This window comes from Eublepharis macularius, chromosome 12 (genome assembly GCF_028583425.1).
Source record: "Eublepharis macularius isolate TG4126 chromosome 12, MPM_Emac_v1.0, whole genome shotgun sequence".
Lineage (NCBI taxonomy): Eukaryota > Metazoa > Chordata > Lepidosauria > Squamata > Eublepharidae > Eublepharis > Eublepharis macularius.
The window spans coordinates 29996219-30017538 of record NC_072801.1 but is presented as its reverse complement, the minus strand read 5'-3'; the positions used below and the strand labels follow the sequence as shown (position 1 = coordinate 30017538).

The following is a 21320-nucleotide window of genomic DNA, read 5'->3' as shown; positions in this document are numbered from 1 at the left end:
CCCGAGGGCTGAGGGACGGGGGCAGGGCAGGGCGGGGCGGAGGAAGCCTTGCGGCGACTTTCGCCGGGAAGGGAGGCAACCTCCGTCTCCGCCTGGGCGCCCCGAGGACGCGCTGCGCTCTGGCCACCCCACCGCCCTCTTCAGGGCAGGCTTTTTCTCCTGCCGCAAAGGCCGAGCTGCCGGCCTCTCTCCCGCCCGGCGCCCAACTGCCCAAGCCAGAATTCTGTTGCTGGAAGGTTCCGGGGCTTAGCAGCCGCCTCTTCCCCCGGCCATGGCTGCCTCTAGTAGCAGGGCGAAGGCTGGGTGAGCGGAGCGCAGAGCCTCTCCAGACCCCTCTTCTGCCCTCAGGCGCCTGGTGGGAGGCTGACGGAGGGGGAACTGTGCCGGGAATGAGGGGCCCGTTGGGGCGCTGGGCCTGCTGCACAACGGCCAACCTGGAGAAAGGTTGAGAGCCAGGGTGGAGTAGCGGTCGCAGAGATGGAAACGGATTAGAGGGATCCGAGTTCGAATTACAGCCCGCTAAGTGGGTGACCTTGGGCCAGCCTAACCTACATCACAGGGTGGTGGTTGTGAGGAGGAGAGAATGATATAGCCCAATTTAGGTCTCCATTACTTCCAAGTAGTATCTGGAAGGGTGACCCTGAATTGTGGTGCTGTTGATCTCAGTGGGGAAATGTCCCCAGTTCTTTCTCCTTGGACTGCTTTAGCAAAGAAGGCCAGATCCCTCCATGGAACAGAGTTGTTCAGAGAAACTGTGGCTCAGGGGGTGTCCAGGGACCCTCCCCATCCTGTGGCAGCGGTGCTTTTCCCCATGACTGCCTCCCTTCCTCCAATTCTTCCTCTCTGCAGAAAAAGTCCTCCACATAAAATCTGTGCTGCCATTTCGCAAGATTCTTTTCAGCCTAGTCCTCCAATTTGAGAGAAGGAACTGCCTGGATCAGTCAGCTCTACAAAGGCTTACTCATGACCAAGTCCAAAAGGCCACAGGTCGTTCCTGTAATCCAGGGCAGGCAGCATTCTCCTTATCCACAAGGCTATCACGCTAAAGGTGGTAGCTGAGTTTTGGTCACCAGATGCACAGTTGTGGTGGTCTCCCTCCCGTTGGTTTTTTTTTTCAGTCACCAGTGCTAGAAAACGGCTTTTTAGACCTAAAGGTGAAAGTTGCAATTGTTGCATTATGATTCATACCGCTCAGAGCAGATCTTTTCCCTTAGTGAGAATGGAAGTAATTCATGTAGCAAGCAACCTGGGCTTTTTAATGTTAGGAGTCTCTGTCACCTCTCTAGGAATTGGCCCTAGAGGTTCCATCTTTTGATGTAGATGCTCACGCTCTAAACCACAAAGAGTTCTCCCAACAAGCAGAGGATCCCCACCTACTTTCTGTAGCCCAGGAATTGGATTTTGGGGTCCCAACCAGTGAGTCTGGGTAGCTGCCTGCTCTGTTTTTGGTCAGCTCTGAATTTTCCCCTGGGGAGGTAGTGTGTTGCTGTGCTCTCCTATGGTATAAATCATTTTGCTGAGACTATTCCCAAGACCTTAGAATACCTGCTGTCCTGCCAGGGAGGAGTTTGGCACCCAACTGGTCTATTCATTTGTCCCCTCTCCAGGGAACCCCATCCAAATGCCCTGGCACTGACTCAGTCTGATCAGGAGAATCTCCGATACCTTTGGGAAAAGATGTTTGAGGAAGCTGAGGAAAACGGCAGGCTCATCATCATCAAGTAAGACTTGCTTTGTTTGGAGGGGTGATCTCTTCAGTCTCTCCAAAAGGCAGCTGCTACAGGAGAGGGTATTTTTAGTGACCCTTACTGGCCCCAAGGAAGTCAGGGGTATGGGTAGAAGAATCAGTCAAGTACTCTGTAATGGTCTGTGCTGCATTCTGCTGCTTTTGAATGAAGTTTTTCAGAGCAGCATCCAGCCTTCCAAACCATAGCATTTTCCTGTTGCCTGAGAGAGCTCCAGTAATTATAAGCTTCAGGCCCAACTTCCTTTTTCCTGTCATTGGCCAGAGTGGTGATGCTCTGGACAGAGTCACTGTCTAGCCAGGCCTGCCTCATGCTCTTGAGGTAGTCAAACTGCTGGAAACAGAAGGGTGAGGCATAGAAACAGAGTTAGTCGACATACTGCCACTCCTCTACCATTCTCCGTAAGTGCACTGCCATCTTCCTTTCTGATGTTCTTTTAAAGATTCACCTGTGCATTATTCATTAGCAGATCCTCCCACCACCCCAGCAGAAAAGGGCACACAATAAAGGCAGGAACAGGGACCTATTCCCCCAATTTCAGCAGAGGTGGCTTGTGCTTCTGCTCTGGGAAGTGGAGTGGAACACTCTTTCTGAATTCAGGTGATGTGTATTTTAAGACACAAAGCAAGGAGGAGGTAAGGAGAGGAATGGAGAAACTCATTCCACTGGGATGCAGTTCTATGTGGTGGTGGAGAGAGCCCTCAAGTCAAAGTTGACTTATGGTGACCCCTGATAGGCAAGAGACTAACAAGATTGATTTGCCATTGCCTGCCTCTGCAATCCTCATCTTTGTTGGAAGTCTCCTGTCCAATTACTAATCAAGGCCTGCCCTGCTTAGCTTTTAAGATCTGACAAGATCAGGCTCACCTGGGCTATCCAGGTCAGGGCGCAGTACTATGAGTGGGCTCTATTCTGGCCTCCACTCTGCTGCCCTCTATGCCAAATTCTTTCAACAGAAAGCTCTCTTTGCCCTGCACCTTACAACATCCAAGTACCTGCTCTACCACCTTTCCCTAAACACTCCAGCCTCAAGTAGTCTGTTGAATAGGCTTCTGTGGGGGGGGGGGGGCTCTACAAATGCACATACACATGTGCACACACGCACACACCAGTCTTATTTTCTCCATCAGCAATTTTCAGCTTGTGGTAATTCTGTCCTCTCAATGCAGATTCTTTACAGATTACCCTGAAAGTAAGCAGTACTTCAAGACCATCCCAACTGAGGGTGAACTACACAGAGAGCCCCTAGTGGCCTTTCATGGCAGGAGAGTCATGACTGCTATCAATCAAGTGATTGAAAATATCAACAACTGGAAGCAAGCCTGCAAGTTACTGGACTGCCTAGTGGACAGCCACAAGAATACCCACAATGTGCCTCCAGTGATGTTCCAGGTATTAATGTCCAGCAAGAGGGAGGAGGGAGGGCAAGGAAGCCGACTTCAGAGGAGGCAAACCCATTGGACTGCAGAACCAGAAGCTGCAGAAATCATTCCTGGAGGAGGTCATCCTTGTCAGGAAAATGGGTCAGAGGAGTTTGAGGTTGTTTGCTGCTAATGGCTTTGTGGTGGGCCTGTCTGAATCCACACCAGGCTAGGAACTGGCCTTGGATCTCTTCAGCAGTGTCCCCCTCTTCAAGCACAGTCCCAGTCAGAAAGGAGTCCTTCCACCCTCTTAAAGGTTCCTAGCAGAGGAGAAGGGGCAAAGCAGGATAGATCTTCTGGGGTGGTCAAGTCGAGAGAATTTTTCTCCATCTTCAGGGCAGTCCCAGCTTTGGTGCCATCTTCCCTGACGCTCACAACTTTGAGGGCTGTAATGAGTTGTTGAAGCTTTCTGGGCAGGATCCCAGGAAGTCTGTACATATCATCTTCCTTGCTCAGGCAATCTTCCGTACAATGTTGTGTATCGGCCAAGATCTCCTGGCAGATGAGTTCACTGATGATATGTTGGTCTCTTGGGAGAAGCTCTTCAGGGCAGTCTACGAAGAAATCACAGCTGCTTACACTCGAAAACAGACTCTTTAGAACAAGATTGACAAGCATTTCCTCCACTCTGCTTTGTATATTTACGCCTTTAGAATGGAGGCAATAAAGGGGAAGTGGAGTATAAGCATCAGTGTTTGATTCCTCCAGCTGGGGAATCTGAGTTTACCCTTGAATGGAACCCATTCCTCACAAGACTGGGGTTAATCTTCCATATACGCAAAAGCTTGATTTGATGCCTAATGAACACAAGTGGCACTCTTGACACTAGAAGGATTAAGGAGAGGCAGGAAGGCCAGGGAGTTCTGATCATATCATCAGAGCTGTGAAATCAATTGTCTCACAGAAAGCAACTGAACCCGTGCAGCATCATGGATGGTCCAGCCATTGGATTCTGTCTCTTGTTCTAGCCTTTCTGTTTCCAAAACAGCAGAGCACAGGTGGACTCTAGAGAAGAGCACAAGCGCCGCCTGGTGGAAGATGGCGCAATTACCTTCTGGGATTCCTCCTATTCACCTCTGATGCCAAGAGGATCTCGCCGCTATTTGGCACCCTTCCCAGCTGCAAATCCACCATTCCAGCCTGAAGGGACAGAAAAGACTAGCCTTGCACATAAGAATATGAGAGCCTTGCTGGAAGACTCTAGAGCGGGTCTGTCTCATCCAGTATCTTTTTTCTCACAATGCCCCCCACCCCCTGCACTGGCTTCCATTTATTCCCCACCTTTCATTTTTTTTTAAATCAATGTAGATTTGTAATAAATAATGAGAATAGCTCAACTATAACTGTATTATAATTAAAAGTGCCATCTAAAGTACCAATAAAGCAGTAGCAGCAATGGCGTGTTAACAGAACAAACATTGATGGTGCTGCGCCAGTTTCTCAGGAACAGCACCCTCTGTGGTGCTATCTCCCAAAAGGCCCACAACCTGCCTGCACTCTGAAAATGAAAGAAACAGATTGGCAGCCTGTAAGGGTCTTTACGTGATGGCCATATGTGGTTGCCACAGGGCAGTGCAGTTAATGACTCTTCCAAACATTCTTCAGAAGCAGCTCTGTATATATCACAATGCAGAAATCTAGCCTGCATGGTAACAAAACACAAGCAATAATGGCTAGAGAGGTCTGGCCAAACCCTGGCTGAGAAGGGGATACAGCTGGCAAACCCAATGAAACAGGTAGAAGCACCCACCCACCCACATTCCTTATACTGCTTCCTTTCAGCCACTGTTCTTGAGGTAAACATTGTAAAGAATAATGGACATTTTAACTGTTTGTGACATCTGCAAGTCCTTCCCAGCCCCTACATCATAGTCACCCAGACCCACTGAGCTCATTTTAGGCAGTCTGTCACCTGAGAGTAAGCTTCCGTGAAAAAGAAAAAAGGGGGGGGGTTCACTTCCTCCAAAACCAACACAACCTAAGCCAAAAAAGGAAGTGTGCTAATTCTTAAATTGATTCATATATATGATACACTAGAATACAATCAATCATTTACAATGAAAATTAATGTTCAATTAACAAAGACAGTGAAAGACATCTCAATAATGAAATCACATCTATGACAGTTTCTATAGACAGAGAGATGTTCATAGGAAAAGTCCAATTATTAGTCCACAAAGATCCCCAAAAGCATATATTGGAGACTAAGCTGCTGGTAAATCAGCTGGTGGGTCGTGATTTCTTGACCACGAAGCCGTGCAACCACGATGCCGCAAAGGAAGAGCAGGGCTGGTTGTAAGGTTGACACGGAGCAGCGGGACAATAGCGTGGCAACGAGCTATGCCGGCCCTATCACGCTTCGCTCGTTTCAGAAAAATCTTTCATCAGGCCACCAAGTCTACAAGCTTATAGTAATAATCATGAACAGGTCAAGGTATATAGAATACTAATTATACAATACAAAGATTCTCGTAACAGCTTACTCACAGTTATATTTCCAGTACTTCAAATCGACGTGGACACAAAAAATCCATTTGTCTGCAATGAGCTCAATCGTAAGTATAAGGTAGGATGAGGGCGCCTTTAAGTTAATTTTATAGAAAAACCTTCAATCAAAGCCTTAATTGGTATACTCCCTTCATTTACGACTCCTTAATTAATGTGTTCCTAGTACTAAAAACTTTAAAGACAACAGTGCCCATAGATGAGGGCTATAATTTTAAATGACCAAATCAAATAAAATGTGAATTAATGCTAAATATGGGTGTAATTCAACGAATAATTTAAGGTTTTAATTAATTATAATATTTGCAATAAATGCTTTTAAAATATTTTACATAAATAATTTATTAAAACCTATTTAGTCTGGGTAGTTAATATAATCGGGATGAGGGGGGGAGGAGGGGAGGGAAAGAGAGGAAGGGGGGAGGGAAGGGAGGAAAAGGGGGGGAGCAAGAGGGGAAAGGGAAATTGGAGGCACGAGTTGGAAAATCATAAAAAGGCCGAGTATTCAATATCATTATTCAAACCCTGAGGGATCATTGTGTGGAGTCTAAAGATCCATCTTGTTTCAGCTTGCAAAAGAAATCGATTTAAATGACCTGGTTCATGCACAGTTTCTAGTACCGTGAATTTAAAAACCCTGTTAGTCCGATGCACATTCCGAAAATGTAAATAGAGCGGCATCTCCTCACTCTGAGTTTTAATACGGGAGACATGTTCTTGAATGCGCTGCCGAACCGGTTGGGTGGTACAGCCAACATACAATAAGGTGCAATTACATTGCAGGAGGTACACTACATTGGCACTACTGCAGGTGGAGAACCCCCTCGATTGCAGGGGGCGATCCATGGTTGGACATTTAATTGTTTTAAGGTCAACGCAAAGTGCGCAAACGCTACAGTGTCCACAGGGGAAATGCCCCTGCGGTAGGTTCGTCCCCATTAGTGGTGCTTTAAGATCAGAATGCACCAAAAGGTCTTTTAGATTCTTTGTGCATCTGTATCCAATTTGCAGTAAGACGTCACATCCTGGTACATCTGAAAGAATATGCCAATTCCTCCTTATAATTTTAGTTATTTCCCCTGATAAGGGGAAATAATCCATGGCCCAAGAGATCTCAGTTATGTTGTTAACACGTTGTCTATATGTTAATAAGTGGGACCAGGTGGTTTGATCCGCTTTTTTCTTTGCACACTGGATTACCCAATGCGGGTACCCGCGTGACCTGAAGGCTGTACTCATTCTATCTGCTTCCCTGTAATAGTCTTGGTTGTAGGACGCATTCCTATTAATGTGTAAAAATTGTCCAAAATTGGACTACGTCCAAGAAGTTTACGCTGGTAAAACTACCATGATGGGTAAACCGCATGTTGACATTCACTTTATTAATCCAGGTCATAAATCCATCCACTACCTCAGGGCTACGCAAAACACAAAAAATGCCGTCTATAAATCTCCTGACATTTTTACCAGCGTAAACTTCTTGGGCGTAGTCGTCTTTAAACACTTGGCCGCCTCACTTGGAGTGAGGCCGTACCATAAACCCACTGATAGGGCGGCGTATTTACAATACACCTCTTATCACCGTCCGGTATTAAAGAAAAATATTCCGGTGGGACAATTTTTACGCATTAAGAGGAATGCATAAAATTATAGCCCTCATCTATGGGCACTGTTGTCTTTAAAGTTTTTAGTACTAGGAACACATTAATTAAGGAGTCGTAAATGAAGGGAGTATACCAATTAAGGCTTTGATTGAAGGTTTTTCTATAAAATTAACTTAAAGGCGCCCTCATCCTATCTTATACTTACGATTGAGCTCATTGCAGACAAATGGATTTTTTGTGTCCGCATCGATTTGAAGTACTGGAAATATAACTGTGAGTAAGCTGTTACGAGAATCTTTGTATTGTATAATTAGTATTCTATATACCTTGACCTGTTCATGATTATTACTATAAGCTTGTAGACTTGGTGGCCTGATGAAAGATTTTTCTGAAACGAGCGAAGCGTGATAGGGCCGGCATAGCTCGTTGCCACGCTATTGTCCCGCTGCTCCGTGTCAACCTTACAACCAGCCCTGCTCTTCCTTTGCGGCATCGCGGTTGCACGGCTTCGTGGTCAAGAAATCACGACCCACCAGCTGATTTACCAGCAGCTTAGTCTCCAATATATGCTTTTGGGGATCTTTGTGGACTAATAATTGGACTTTTCCTATGAACATCTCTCTGTCTATAGAAACTGTCATAGATGTGATTTCATTGTTGAGATGTCTTTCACTGTCTTTGTTAATTGAACATTAATTTTCATTGTAAAAGATTGATTGTATTCTAGTGTATCATATATATGAATCAATTTAAGAATTAGCACCTGAGAGTAAGCCCCACTGAAGAAACCTAAGGATTGTTCTCAGTTTCTTGTGGATTTTTTCCCCTCAACATTGAGCAAAGTGGGATTGTTACATTTCTCTACTACTGCCATACTTATCCTTGGCCATTGTCTGAATAGATCCTAACTGACTCCACCTCCAGGGCAGCAACGTTTTCCATATGTTCTGGAAGAGGGCTAGTCAGTGCTTCCAAAGGTGAACTCAGATTCGTCCTCACAGCCTCATTTACCTCATCCACCCTTGGCACAGGAGGGCCTGCAGTCAGGTTGCCTGTTTCAGCTGCTGCACACAATGTAGATAAATAGCTCTAATATTATCTAGGTTTGTGTCATCATCCTGATCTTTAAAAACAAAACAGTTTTTTAACCAGCTGGCTTGTCAATAGGCATTGATATCCTATCATTTGTATTTCCTATTGAGCTTCTACAGGGAGAGTTTTTTGAGAGTTTTCAGCTGCAGTGATTTCACAATATGTTCAGGGCTAAGAAAACTTCTGTTTGGAAACTAAGACTCCTATTCTTTAAAAAAATAAAAACTATAAGACACTGCCCCCAAAGATTCTGCACTGTTGCTCTGTTCCTTTGAGGACTGGAAGAATTGAGAGAAAAAAAATTTGCTTGAAGGCCAGAAGTGAATTGGAGGCCAGGGCCTCAAGATTTTTCCCACTCTATATATGTGTTAAAACTATAATTAAGTAAATAGGACAAGATGAATAAATGTACTCAGTGGTTCCCGCCCCCCCAACACCAGTGTGGTGCCAGTGATGCCACTTGAGAACCCATGCTTGCTCAGCAGAAGGCAAATGTGAAAGAGAGACTCTTCACTCACAGTGCAGGGAGCATAGCATTTGCACCATGGTCCATAGCAGCCCACCTACACCCGCCAATCATGGAGCAGCATACCAAAGATTCCCCATGACAGGCAGAGATCGATGGACTCAACCAGCTCATATTGACACAATCATACCCCCTCCCCGTCGTTTCCCACATACAGAACACAAGAGAGGGAACTATGGGAAAACAGCAACTCCTGCACTCCAGCCCCCACTGTAGAGAGACCTGTGATGTGGGCAGAATGATACAGGTTTGAGCTTCCTCTGGCAGCCACATTTCCTTTTGTCAGGTGCCGACTGAGGCCTGTGGGGTTATTCCCTGCATCCCCCACTTGCAGTGGGAAGGGTTTTAACACCGGTGTGACAGTGCAGTTTTATGCTGCAGATGTGTCTGGAAGCCTCCCCTTCTGTACTGTATATACTGCTAGCAACTGTTGATGGCAATAGTAGCTGTAAAGGGGATATGGGGCAGGAACCTCCCTTTGCTTTTTTTCCCTGTGTGAGGTGCACTGTCCATGCAGCCCCAGGGAGGTTACCCTATGGGCTTGTGAGGGTCCAGAGCAGTGCTAGACACTTGTTACCTCCCTGGGTTGTATGTGCAACACCCTTTCTCAAGAGCTCCCATCACCCAAGCCCCCCCCACGCTTTCACCCTATCATTATTTATTTGGGCAGCGTATGTGACATCTCTCCAGAGATCTGCCCATGGTGGCTAACAAGTAAAAACATTCCCTCCCCACTGTAACAGCAGCAACATCTCCATAACCAAGAGTAAGGAATGGGTGTCCTAGATGCGACTGACAATTGTGCTTTAGAAGGCTGGAGTGGGCTATGAATTTAGCTGGCATCCTAAGCGAGACATGGGCTGGGAAGGCTCCAGATGCTGACTCAGGCCTGATCCTTTGGAGGCTTGCCTCCCACTGCCCCGATGGAGCCTATTTTGATGCAAGTATCAGGGTAACTCCAGCATGGCCTTGATTACAGCTTAGATGACATCTTTCTCACTTTTGTCTCCTGGAGCCCCCAAGTGCTACAGCAGAGAAGCAGCATTGCAGGCGAGCAGTCCAAAGGGCTTGGTTCTCTTTGGGGCAGTCACTATCAGACTGGGCCTTTCTGGGGGCTGTTGCCGATGATGGGTGGGGATGATCTCAAGTTCCTACATGTGTGGCTTGTTATTATTTCAAAGGCTTTATTTTCCCCAATTTTCTGGAGACACCAGGGGTCTGATCCTGGGCTCCTCTCCTGGATGGCATGGTGATTAGAGTGCTGGACTAGGCTCTGAGAGACCTACATTCAAATCTCCACCATAAAGCCTCCTGGGTGATCCTGGGCTAATCATTTTCAGCCCGTCCTACCTCACAGGATTGTTGTAAGGTTAAAGCCAGGGAAAGGAAGACCCATATATTATACCGCTCTGAGCTCTTCAGAGAAACAGCAGGATTTAAAATGTACAAGACAGTTAGAAGCTGGACCAAACGGATGGGCCTCCCCGATGATCAACTCAAAGCAAGGATCCTCAGTTCAGAGTCCGAGACCACCTTGACCTACTCAAGCAGGGAATCCTTAAGGCAGCTGCAGGATCTGTGATAATGATCAGTGTATATCCTGTACTAGCTACAGATGCTTGGAACAGGCAGTCTGCCTAAAAGGATACCTGAAAGAGGAAGATAGTATTTCGATAGACCCTAGTAACCCACCTCAGCATCTTGCAAGGCCATAGTTTTGGCATGTGTGTACCGCTGGGTATTCAGCAATGGCACTACAGAATGGAGGGCTGCTAGTGTGCCTACCAGGTCTCTCTCTCTAGCTGGGAGGAGGACCAGAAAGTGGAGCAGCTTTTCTTTGTCATGCATTCTTCCTCCCCTTCTAACATGCTCATCCGTGTCCTAGCCCCATCTCGTCCTCTACCCAGGCACCCCCATCTCTCTCCCATCCATCCTACATCCCTCAAGATGCAGAAATCAGAGAAACAAACTCAACAATTTAGCAGGAATAAAGCACATCTCCCCCAGCTTTCAACATGTCAAGGACATCCTAGAAAGGGCATATGAAAATCCTTCCCAAACTGGCAAAATAAGTCAGAAAAGTATCAACTATCTCTACCCAGTCCAATAAGGAGCCAGCATGCTGTTCCCCAGCAAGCCCCCAATGTACCTCACCAGTCCTTGGCATGCCCATTTTGTCCTCTAAACACAGGGTTATCCAAATGGAAAAGATCTGCTCCCTGCAACCTCCTTATCCCCAAATGAGCTAGAGTGCCTAGGGTTTCAGTCCTGAAAGTAACAGCCCTCTCCTGCTATATGCCCTCCAGCAACTAGTACCCAAAGGTAGACTGCCTCTGAATCTGGAGGTTCCATTTAGCCATTGTGGTTGATAGCCATCAAGAGGTCTAATTCAACACTTTGTTCTAATTCTTTTGAAGGTTGGTGATCATCACATCTTGTGACCATGAGTTCCATAAGTTAATTATGTAGTGTGTGCAAAAGGGCTGCCAATTAACTGGGTGATCCTAGTTCTAAGTTTACTATAGTTGTAAAAAAGTGATCTTCTGCCCTGACACATCCTGTTGAAATGCTAGATCATGCCTCTCCTGTCTCCCCCATGGCACTAAGATCAAGCAGGCAGCAGAAGGGATGGTTTTAAGGGGGCAGCCAGGCTCCAATTGCTGCAGAACTGCCCTCCCCTTTGTATGGGAAAGGAGCCACAGCATGGAAGAGAGGGGGCTAGTAAGCCTGGGGGGGGGGTTGTGCCTGCTGAGCTCCAGTTCCCTGGTAGCCCTCCCTATTCCCTGTTTCATTAGCAGGGAGCACTAGGGAACTGTTGAGAGACCCACACCAGTTTCCCCTGCCCTTGCTGCTATCCTGTACCAAACCCCACCCTCCCCTCCACACATTCCCAAACTCCTCACCATGCCCAGGCCTATGTTATTTCTGCAGAGGAACTTTGAGGCCTGTGCTGGAGGGAGGCAGGATAAAGATCCTAGCAAGCTTGTGCTCCGGAAACCCTAAAAACGGAGGAGACCAAGGGACTGCGCACTCCTTGTCTGCCAGAACTCTCCTGCACACCGGAGTCCTTTCTAGGTGAAGAAACTGAACGTGTGGACATGTTCTTCAGGGTGAGGGGAGGCATTTCAAATGGGATGCATTCTAATCCTGGGCTCTGCTTTCCTTAGGGGGTATTGCGGCTCAAGGCTGCAATCCTGGGTATCTTTACCGTTCGGGGCTGAAGCTATGGTGGGATTTGTTTGCCAGTAAATAGGCGGCCTAACGAGCCCAGCTGTAGAGGGAGGAGAGAGGAAGGCCCCGCTGGGCCAACAGGGCACCCCCACCGCGTGATCGCAGCCCCCCCCCGCCTGAGATAACACCTGTCACGAGGTGTTCCCCCCTCCCCTCCAAAGCGCCTCTGTGCGGTGGGGAAGGGGAACCCGTGGGCAGGAGCTGGAGGGCAAGAGGAAAGAGCCATGTGCCCAGGGGACTGCGGGGCTTCCTTGCCCAACCGGCCACAGCCATTCTGGGGCGAAAGTAGCGCAACTCCACGCCATCCTCGCAGCAAAGGGGGAGCGCGCCTAGGCCGCCCCCCAAGGCAGCTCCTCCGCGCCGAGCTTGGGCGGGTGATTCCAGAGCTTCTGGGATGACAGGCTGGACCGCCCGCAAGGCCGTCGGGCGAGGGACCATTCTTGCTCTCCCATGGCGGAGGAGCGCAGAGACCAGACCGGGGAGCCTCCCAAGCCAAGGCCAACCGGACAGAGACTCGCAGGCGGCAACTTCGACGACCACACGTTTATTAGGAGGGAAAGGGAGGAGGGAGAAAGTGAGTGTGGTGGGGTGGGGTGGGGGGGTCGTCGCCTCTTGCGCTGCTCTTCTTCGGGGCTGGCGGGCCGGGCGGCTCTAGCGGTACCTGGAGACCAGGCACTTCCCCACCTTGGTCAGGAACTTGTCCAGGGAGACGTGCACCTCGGGAGTCAACGCGCCCTGGCAGTGGGCTGCGATGGTCACCAGGATGCACTGCGACAACAGCTGCGGGAAGGAGAGCCGAGGCGTGAGATGGCGAGCGGCGGCCGACAGCCGCCCGTCGGAGGGTCGGGGGTGGGGAGGGGTGGGCTGGGGGACTCACCCTGAAGTTGACGGGGTCCACTCGCAGCTTCTGCGCGTGCAGGTCACTGAGGCGGGACAGGGCGCCGGCCACGTCGTCCAGGTGGTTGACGGCCTCGGTGAGCGCGTTCACCACCTTCTTGCCGTGCGCCCTGATGTTTTCGGAGCCCGGGTGGAGATCGAAGTGGGGGAAGTAGGTCTTGGTCGACGGGTGCACTGCGAACATCCTAAGCGGAGGAAGAGAAGGGGGCGCGGTCAGGCTCGGCGCTCGGGGCAGCCACAGCCTCGTCTTCGCCCGGCAGGATCCGACAGGGCGGGCTTACCTGACCAGGGCCTCGCCACCGAGCTCCTCCGGATGGGCGCTCACGTTGACCCAAATGGCCTTCACGCGGCTCTTATCGGCTTCGGTAAGGCCCATCTTGACGCTTGGAAATCTGCAGTGCCCGGGGGTGCTCAGGCAGCCCTTATATCGGCCCAGGAGGCAGGGCGTCCCTGTCCCGCCCCGCCTGGCCCCGCCCTGCTTGCCACTGGCCCGGCCTCCCGCCCCTGCGGTCTTTGCCTCCCGGCCTGGCGGGGGCGGGCAGGGCCTGTGCCCGCGACAGCGCCACGGTTGGCTTCATCGGTGCAGGTCGCCGAGGTCCCAGCCAACCTCTTTCCGCCCCGACGGCATTTCGGGAGAAGAGCCAGCCTGGAAGAGCGAGAGGTGTCCGACTCGGACCGGCAGACCTGGGTTCAGATCACTGTCTGAGCTTGAACTGCTGGCCAGTGGGTCGGCAGAACGGCGTGTTCCACCCGGGACGAGACGGGAAGTTCGGGCAACCAAATGCCTGGGAAGCCAAGGAGCCAGACGGGGTCGGACAGCTTGGCCCAGAGCCCCCCTCCATGGCGCCACAGTTCTCCCTGTTCGGGCAGGACAACGGGTACCCGGGGTCTGAAGAGATCCCTTCGCCCACCTGTCCACCCAGGCCCATTTCCTATGGCAGTTGGAAGGCGGCCTTGGGCCGGCCCAGGCTGGGATTGGGAAAGACCCTTGAGGGCTGCCCCACCCCTCTCCAGCCTTCGCTCCTGCCTGCCCGCTCTCCCTTCCTCATTTGAGCCTCCCCACCCCGTGAGGTGTGCGCCTGGCCCAAGGGCCTGCGGGAGCTTTAGGGCTAAGCGGGGGATTTGAGCCCGGTCTTCGGACAGAGGCCACCGCCTCCCCACCTTGAACAGTTTTGCTTCCTATGGAGGAGTTTGCAGTAATTCTGGCCCACGGGTCTGAAATGCAGCCCCCGAGAGTTCTGTCGCGCGGAGTTCTTCGGAGAATCCGGCGGGGGGAAACAAATGTGGCACAGGCTGTAGAAGGCAATCGCGGGCTCGGCAGCTGTACCTCTGCGTATCAGTTGCTTGGAGGGCGGGAGAGTGATGGCTGCCCAGAAACATCCTGGGTTGGGAGGGCCTTCCTTGGGATCCCGCTTGCCTCCTCTCGCCCTTGGCTGACCCAAAAACCCAGAAACGAGCCACCGCGGCCGGCTCAATCGGCTGTCCCCTCATTCCCTACTCTCTCCTAGGCGGGCCCCCCTCCCTCCCTTGATGGGCATGGCCTTATATCCGGGCCAGAAGAAGAGCAACTTGTTTGGGCCGAAACCTCTCCCAATGGACAGACACTGTGTCCTTGAGCAACTGCAGAGGCGACTCCCCCTCTGGCCTCTCATTTGAGCAAAGGGGCTGCAAGGCCATTGTCCAGCCCTGAGCATGTACAGAGTTCACTAGGCGCCGGTGAAGGGTGGCTTACTGCAGCCTTATATTGAGTGCATTTCTGTTCTGTTGTAGCCCGTGTGGCTTTTAACAGTGTAATTAAAGTAAAGTAGACCCTCCCTTCTTTTGTGTGTGTGTGTGTGTGTGTGAAGGGAAGGGCACTCTCACGTGTGGGCCTGGTTCTACTTTGGGGGGGAACCCGGACAAGCCCGACTTCGGGCAGCAGCAGCCCTTTCTGTCCGCCCCCTTGGCTGTGGCCCTCCTAGACCTTTGCACCCAGGTGGGGCTTTTCGGGACTGGCACGCAAGCTCTTCCCTGCGGCAAGTTGTACCCCCAGCCGCTTCTTTAACAGTTGTGTCCCCGAGGGATGTCATAGCCTGTCTGCCTCCAGTCGGGAGTGGGGGTGCTCAACACTTGCAGCCCTCCCGGCCCCGGCCCCTCTTGAGCTACGGGGTTCAGCTAGGAAGCGCTTCTGCATTTCGACGGTGCAGGGACTAGTCAGGAGACCCCCCCACACACACACACACACTATTCCTCCGGGGTCGGGCTTCATCACTTCTGGGGCGCTGGAGGCTAACCCCCCCCCTCCTTCTCAGGCCCTTTGTTCTTCTTCCGTAGGGACAGTTTGTCTGAAAGGAGAGACTGGGACGTGCTAGAGGGGGAGGGTTGTGTCAATGGCCCCTGAGCCGCAGAAGTGGGCTACCCTCCCCCCTTAACCAGCGGCTGGAGACCCCCCTCCTCGGGGGCCCTGGGGTGCGGCAGACACGGCGAGGCAAAGTGTAGTTCACGGCTTTTATTTTGCTCAGTCACACAACAAAGGAGGAGCACCTAAGCAAGGCGCCCCGACGGCAGCTCAGGAGGCGGCCTTCATCTGTACTTCTCGGCCAGCACTTCGCCCACGCAGTCGAGGTACTTGTCCCAGGCGGCGTAGGCCAGGGCGTTGAAATCGCTCTTGAGGTGGGTGGCCAGCGTCACCTGCAGGCAGCGGGCCAGCAGCTGGAAGAGAGGGGAGAAGAGGCGCGTCAGGAGGAGGCCGCCGCCAGGCGGGAGAGAAGACCCGCTCCAAGTTCCCTCCGGTCCTGCCCGTCAGGCCGGCGTCGGCTTACCTTGAAGTTGACGGGGTCCACTCGCAGGTTGTAGGCGTGCAGGTTGCTGAGCTCCGCGAGGGTTTCGTGGAGGTGGTCGAGGTTCTTGAGGCCCTCCTCCAGCGCCTTGATCACCTTCTTGCCGTGGTTGCGGACCTGGGCCGAGCCGGGGCTCAGGTCGAAGTGTGGGAAGTAGGTCTTACACGCGGGGAACACGCAGAAGAGCCTGCAGGAACACGGAGGGAAGGGGGCTGGGTCAGAGGGACAGGCCCTGAGGGCTGAGCCCCAGCCGGGCGTCCCCGGGTCTCTCCGCCATACCTGAACAGGGCCTCGGCGCCGATTTCCTCCTGGATGCCGCACACCTTTTCCCAGGTCTGCTTAAGGATTCTGCGATCTTCGGCGGACAGGACCATGGCTGCGGAGGTGGCACACGACGGCGGGCGGGCAGGCTGGTTGACTGGCTCTGGCGGTACTCGCAACTGAGAGCCGCGTCGCGACAGCGGCTTTTATGGGCGCTGCTGCCGGCCTCCGCCCCTCTAATCTGATCGCCGAGGGCTTGCGACCTACGAGAGGCGCAGCGTGGGTGTGGGGGGCTCTGCTGTCCAGGGCAGCCTACCTCACCGGGCCGGGGAAGAAGCGCAGCAAGCGGGGCGGGGGCAGGCAGGGCGAAGGGGCACTTTAGACGCGATTGGTTGGGAGTCACGTCTAGAGAGGCCCTTCCCAAAGCAGGGGCGGGGGCTCACCCTTTCCCTGCTACGGAATTCGTACCAGCGCCCGGCCCCAAAGATCTAGGCCCGGGCTCCGAAACTGGAGCCGCGACCGGGGCGCTGTTGGCTACGGTGTGTTTGGGGAGGGGTCCCCAAAGATCCGTGCTAAGACTGGCGCTCTCAGCCCGGCCAAGACAGTTTGGTGAGACACGGAGCCAAGAATCCCGACTGCGGGGGGTCGCGGGGAGGACCCAAGCCCTGGGTTCGGGGCATAGCAGTTCCCGCTCAAAGGGTGGTCTGACATTAGCAGAACGTCGGCTAGCCATTGCCCACCCGAAGCAGGGCGGCACGGCACAGGCTAGTCTGAAATGATAAGACGGTTGGGAGAACCTGGATGGAGACTGACTCGTCTCTTCCCCTGCCCCAATACTAGAATTTGATGTCGCCCAGGAATTTGTCCAAGGCAGCAGAAAGTGCTTCTTCACAGTAATTTGCCTATGGAACTCACTGCCAACTGATAAGGATGATACTTTCCAATGTAGATGTAGGGAGCTTAGGGTACATTCATAGAAGAGGAGGGTTATGTCAAGCCAGTGCAGCTTGTGGGGAAGGACACACAAACACATATACACACACACACACACACACACACACACACACACACACACACACACACACACACACACACACGATGCTGCCCTTCCAGCAGCTTTCCCCCCTCAACTTGCTGCCTCCCAGTCCACTCCCCCAGTTTCTGCAGACTTTCCTTCCCTTGTTTCCATCTTTTGGATTCTCACCACTGCTAATACCCCCGCCCAACCTCTGGGCATGTTGTTCATCTGTGATGGACTCACAGGGACTGCTTGGCTTTGAGGGGATATCATTGACGGGACCTAAATGAACAAACCGTTTATCTTCGTCAAGGAAAGTTTACCAGGCTCCCTTTAATTTCTGTAAGATTAACTGATGACTAGATATGATTTCCTTTCACATTTTTCTCCAACATGTTATAAGAAATATTTCCCTCAGAAAAAGACGGTGTTGTACTAAAAATCTCTGTAAACCTGATATCCATTTATCCTCCTTTTCCAATCTTTCAGCTCTGCCAATTTTGTTGCACTATAGTACCAATATTTGGAGCAGATAACCCACCCATCTCTTTCTGCCTGAGCATAAGTTTAGCATCATTCTAGGGCATTTATCATCCTATGTAAACCCCATGATTAATTTCTGCAAAGAATTCAGCTGCAAGTTATGAATTGCCAATGATAATTTATAAATAAAAACATTTTCGGTCATATTGATGGCATTTTGATGGCTGCCTTTTTCCCTAACCAAGTTAATTATGTCCAAAATGAAAGACTTTGCCACCTAGTTCTTCATATCCATTTAAAGGGAAATAAGCTGGGCACCTAGTGAGCCTCGATGGGAAAGCTATTACAAAGGCAAAAGGGCAGTGCTGGAAAAGCCCTTTCTCTTGGGGGGGGTGGCACAGAGAGCAAGGCTGGGGAAGAGGATCTTTACTGGCAGGCTGGACAGAACAGGAAGAGGCAGTCCTTCAAGTGCTTTGGTGCCAAGCTGTTTAGAGCCTTGAAAACTGTATGGAGTTGCCATAAGATGGCTGCAACTTGACAGCGCTTTACATGGTATTTGCATATGGTTTTAATGTATGATATATGATGTATTTTCTTCTTGTTAGCCGCCCTGAGCCCATTCATGGGGAGGGCAGGGTATAAATCTAATAAAATAAAAATAAAAAAGAACCAGCACTTTGTACTGTGCCCTGAAACAGATGGGCAGCCAGTGCAGATCACAGTCTTCAAATGCAGCCCTACATAGAGCATATTACAGTAATCTGATCTGCCAGGACCAGATCATGCTTTTTGAGGAAGGGCCGCAGCTGGTCTACCAGCCAAAGCTGACAGAAGGCACTATGTGCCACGGAGGAAACCTAAGCCTCCAGGCACAGGCCACCATCCAGCACCACCCTCAAGCTATGAATCTGCTCCTTCAGGGGGGGTCTGCAACCTCCTCCAAGGCAGGCTGACTCCTTGGTCCTCAGCCAATAGCACCTCAATCTCATTTTGACTGAGTTTCTTGGCTCTCATCCATTCCATTACCTTCTCCAAGCAATTGGAGCAATCCAGCACTTCCACAGACCTCCCTGATCCAGCTGTTACACATATTGATGGCACCTTGCTCCAAATATCCAGACGGTCTCTCCCAGAGTTAGTGAAGATGGATCCCTGTGAGACCCCACAATATAGTGTGCAAGAACCTACAGTAATTGGATATTTTAGGGAAAGGCTGTGCCAGGCAGATGTCAAAAGCGCACAAAATGTCATAGGAAGGACTTATGAGGTTGGTGTGGGCAGAATTCATTCCTTGGGATCAAGAAAACCCCTGAAGGGAAAGTCATCATTTCGAACGAAGTGAGCAGATGGGTTTCTAACTTGTGCCACAGCAATGGGGATGGCCCAATGGACTGCCAAGACTTCTCAGAGCTGAGGAACCGCTAGAGACAATTCTCACAGTGTCTGTGCGGAATAAACAAAGCACTGTGGACCTTTGGCATGTCCTGGGCTGCAGTGCTGGGGAATGTCTTGCTGGCCCTTCTGCGTGCTTGCCAAACCAACTGCCAAGTGCACCTTCATGCCATGAGGTGCCTGAACCCGTAGCCTGTGGCCTGTGACAAAAGGAATTGTGCAAGCTGTCTACTAGCATATTGAGTAAAAAATGACCAAGCAAATGTTTGTCAGGGAACACCCTGATGCCTCCAGAGCATGCAAGGCTGGAAGCTTCTCCATTCAGATGTATGACAATTCCTTTGGGCACCTTTGCATACCAGAGTTAGCCACTTAAGTGATGGCAACCAAGGCCAAAGGTTGCTCAAGTCCACAGTGGTGATGTTTCAACAGGAGTGCTTTGCTAGGACAATTGAGAGACAGCAAAGGGAAGCCTGGCTACACAGTCATGTGAAGTCCAAGAGAGCAAAAGGAAGCAGAAGCTGACAGGATTTTGAGAACATCTCTTAGAATCCCAGGAAGCTGCCTTGGTAGGGTCTCCTCTGACTAGCGGCAGCTCTCTGGGCTCTCAGGCCTTCCCATCTTCTCCTGCCTGTTCCCTTTAACTGCATCTGCATGCAAAGCAGATGCTTGACTACTGAGCCACAGCCCCTTCCCAATGACTAAGTGTGACCAGTGAAGATGTTTTCCTCAGATTTTTTGCTTTACAACCCCCTCAACACACACATTTTCATAAATTCCTAAGAGAGTTCTCATATTATTACAGCTGGAGGAAAAAAAGATTGTTAGCCATCTAGGTGGCAGGTGAGACCAGGTCAAAGATCTGACACAATTGTTGGGCAGTAATTAGTTAGTAATAGACAAAGCAACTGATAGTACCCCCAGGCCTGGCAAAGCAGACATGCAGAATGTGGTGAGTCCCAAAAGTGCAACCCTAAAATGCATGGGAATGACTTGAGGAGCAGCAGCTCCAAAGTGCCTGAAGCCACATACGCCATTGCTGGATGGCTGCTACATTCACAGTGCAATCCTAAGCACAGCTACACCCGTTTAAGCCCGTGAACCAAAAAGGGTATAATTCTGCCGAGGATGACACTGCCAGTGTGGGTTAAGGGACAAGGCTGGGCCTTGATTCTTCTGAGAGACAAGGAGACAAGCCACAACTCAAGACACTGTGTGCAGTGCAATCTCCTGGCAACTGTGTGTTTTGCGGTTCTGAGGCAGGCAGCTGGTCCCCTATTACCAGCCACAGTTTGGACCAGCTGGAGTTTCCAGGCACTTTTCAAAGGCAGCCCCTGATAGAGTGCACAGTAAATTTCCAATAAGGAGGTCAGCAGGGCTTGGGCAAGGTGGCCAGTCAGACAAAGGGTGTGACCACTATCCTCCCCAACAGAAGAGCTTTTAAGCCAACTGGGAAAATGCAAGCAGAAGTCTGATGATTTATTCACAGTATCTGTCTGCCTTCCCCACCCCCACCCCCCAAATCTTCCAGAAGTGGTGTAGAACACAGTTCTTCATTACATTCACATGTTGCATTCACATATGTTATTCAATCCATTAAGAAGCAAATTAACTGGTGCCATTTCGATTGATTTATATGCAAATTAAGAACTGGGATCTTTTCCTGGATGACAGAAAAAGCTCAAATGACTGGTGGAATCCAGCCCAGCTCCCCTCAAAGGATACTCTGCTCCAGCACCTGCTGACCCAGATATCTACCCTGCCAGCCTTATCATCCAGTTGCAGGGATGGGCAAGAATGATGGTGCTGGTAGGGAGTCCTAGTTTTACCCTTTCCCTTTGCCTCTCACAGTTCTTGGCAATTGTTAGGAAAACTCTTTCTAGCAAATGGATATATTTCCCTAATAAGGATTTGGTCACTAAAACAAATACGGGGATACAGTCTAGTATAAGTATTTATTTAAAGCATTTTATGCCACCTTTCCATGCAATTTGGAGTGCTCAACGCAGCAAATACTCAAAAACATTAAAACCAGATTTAAAAACCATATTATATAAAAAAATGAAAGCAACAATTAAACAAAACACATAAATATGAAGGCGGTTCAGTGAGGGAAAGCCAAAGAAAACAGAGAAATCTTCACTGGCTGGCAGAAGATAATGACAGAAGTGGACAGGTGAGTCCTCCTGGGGAAGGAATTCTATAATTTCAGTGCCAAGGTGAAGAAGGCCCTTTCTTGGGTTGCCACTCATCTGGACTCAGAAGACAGGAGTCCCTGAAGATGACTGGAGTGGCTGGGTAGGTTCATATGGGAGTGAGCCGTCCT

The 21320-nt window shown here is 50.6% G+C and overlaps 3 protein-coding genes across 4 annotated transcripts; 1 reads left to right on the top strand and 2 right to left on the bottom strand.

Moving 5' to 3' along the window:
- The first annotated feature begins 53 nt into the window (after positions 1-53).
- On the top strand, positions 54-4538 carry LOC129338800 (cytoglobin-1-like). Of its 2 annotated transcripts, XM_054993290.1 has the most exons (4): positions 54-303; positions 1608-1721; positions 2915-3137; positions 4155-4538. In XM_054993290.1, the coding sequence occupies exons 1-4, from the start codon at positions 272-274 to the stop codon at positions 4173-4175; spliced, it is 390 nt and encodes a 129-aa protein (XP_054849265.1). In that variant the 5' UTR covers positions 54-271; the 3' UTR covers positions 4176-4538. The 2 variants fall into 2 exon arrangements, with proteins under 2 accessions (XP_054849265.1, XP_054849263.1); XM_054993288.1 differs by having other exon boundaries at positions 2915-4538.
- Positions 4539-12652: 8114 nt separating this feature from the next.
- On the bottom strand, positions 12653-13443 carry LOC129340104 (hemoglobin subunit alpha-1-like). Its single transcript, XM_054994688.1, has 3 exons — positions 13303-13443; positions 13002-13206; positions 12653-12904 (listed from the first exon to the last, which is right to left on the bottom strand). The coding sequence occupies exons 1-3, from the start codon at positions 13395-13397 to the stop codon at positions 12776-12778; spliced, it is 429 nt and encodes a 142-aa protein (XP_054850663.1). The 5' UTR covers positions 13398-13443; the 3' UTR covers positions 12653-12775.
- A 2051-nt stretch (positions 13444-15494) lies between these two features.
- On the bottom strand, positions 15495-16301 carry LOC129340103 (hemoglobin subunit alpha-D-like). The gene is made up of 3 exons (XM_054994687.1): positions 16120-16301; positions 15823-16027; positions 15495-15712 (listed from the first exon to the last, which is right to left on the bottom strand). The coding sequence occupies exons 1-3, from the start codon at positions 16212-16214 to the stop codon at positions 15584-15586; spliced, it is 429 nt and encodes a 142-aa protein (XP_054850662.1). The 5' UTR covers positions 16215-16301; the 3' UTR covers positions 15495-15583.
- Between the last annotated feature and the right edge of the window lie 5019 nt (positions 16302-21320).

What these genes read in the sequence shown, in the direction of transcription:
- LOC129338800 (XM_054993288.1), top strand. Translation starts at nt 272, where the DNA reads ATGGCTGCCTCTAGTAGCAGGGCGAAGGCTGG. An exon ending in AGTAGCAGGGCGAAGGCTGG is followed by an intron (nt 304 to 1,607) that starts GTGAGCGGAGCG and finishes TCCCCTCTCCAG; the next exon opens with GGAACCCCATCCAAATGCCC. An exon ending in GGCAGGCTCATCATCATCAA is followed by an intron (nt 1,722 to 2,914) that starts GTAAGACTTGCT and finishes CTCTCAATGCAG; the next exon opens with ATTCTTTACAGATTACCCTG.
- LOC129340104 (XM_054994688.1), bottom strand. Translation starts at nt 13,397, where the DNA reads ATGGGCCTTACCGAAGCCGATAAGAGCCGCGTGAAGGCCATTTGGGTC. An exon ending in GGTGGCGAGGCCCTGGTCAG is followed by an intron (nt 13,207 to 13,302) that starts GTAAGCCCGCCC and finishes TCCTCCGCTTAG; the next exon opens with GATGTTCGCAGTGCACCCGT. An exon ending in TGGACCCCGTCAACTTCAGG is followed by an intron (nt 12,905 to 13,001) that starts GTGAGTCCCCCA and finishes TCCTTCCCGCAG; the next exon opens with CTGTTGTCGCAGTGCATCCT.
- LOC129340103 (XM_054994687.1), bottom strand. Translation starts at nt 16,214, where the DNA reads ATGGTCCTGTCCGCCGAAGATCGCAGAATCCTTAAGCAGACCTGGGAA. An exon ending in GGCGCCGAGGCCCTGTTCAG is followed by an intron (nt 16,028 to 16,119) that starts GTATGGCGGAGA and finishes GTGTTCCTGCAG; the next exon opens with GCTCTTCTGCGTGTTCCCCG. An exon ending in TGGACCCCGTCAACTTCAAG is followed by an intron (nt 15,713 to 15,822) that starts GTAAGCCGACGC and finishes CCTCTCTTCCAG; the next exon opens with CTGCTGGCCCGCTGCCTGCA.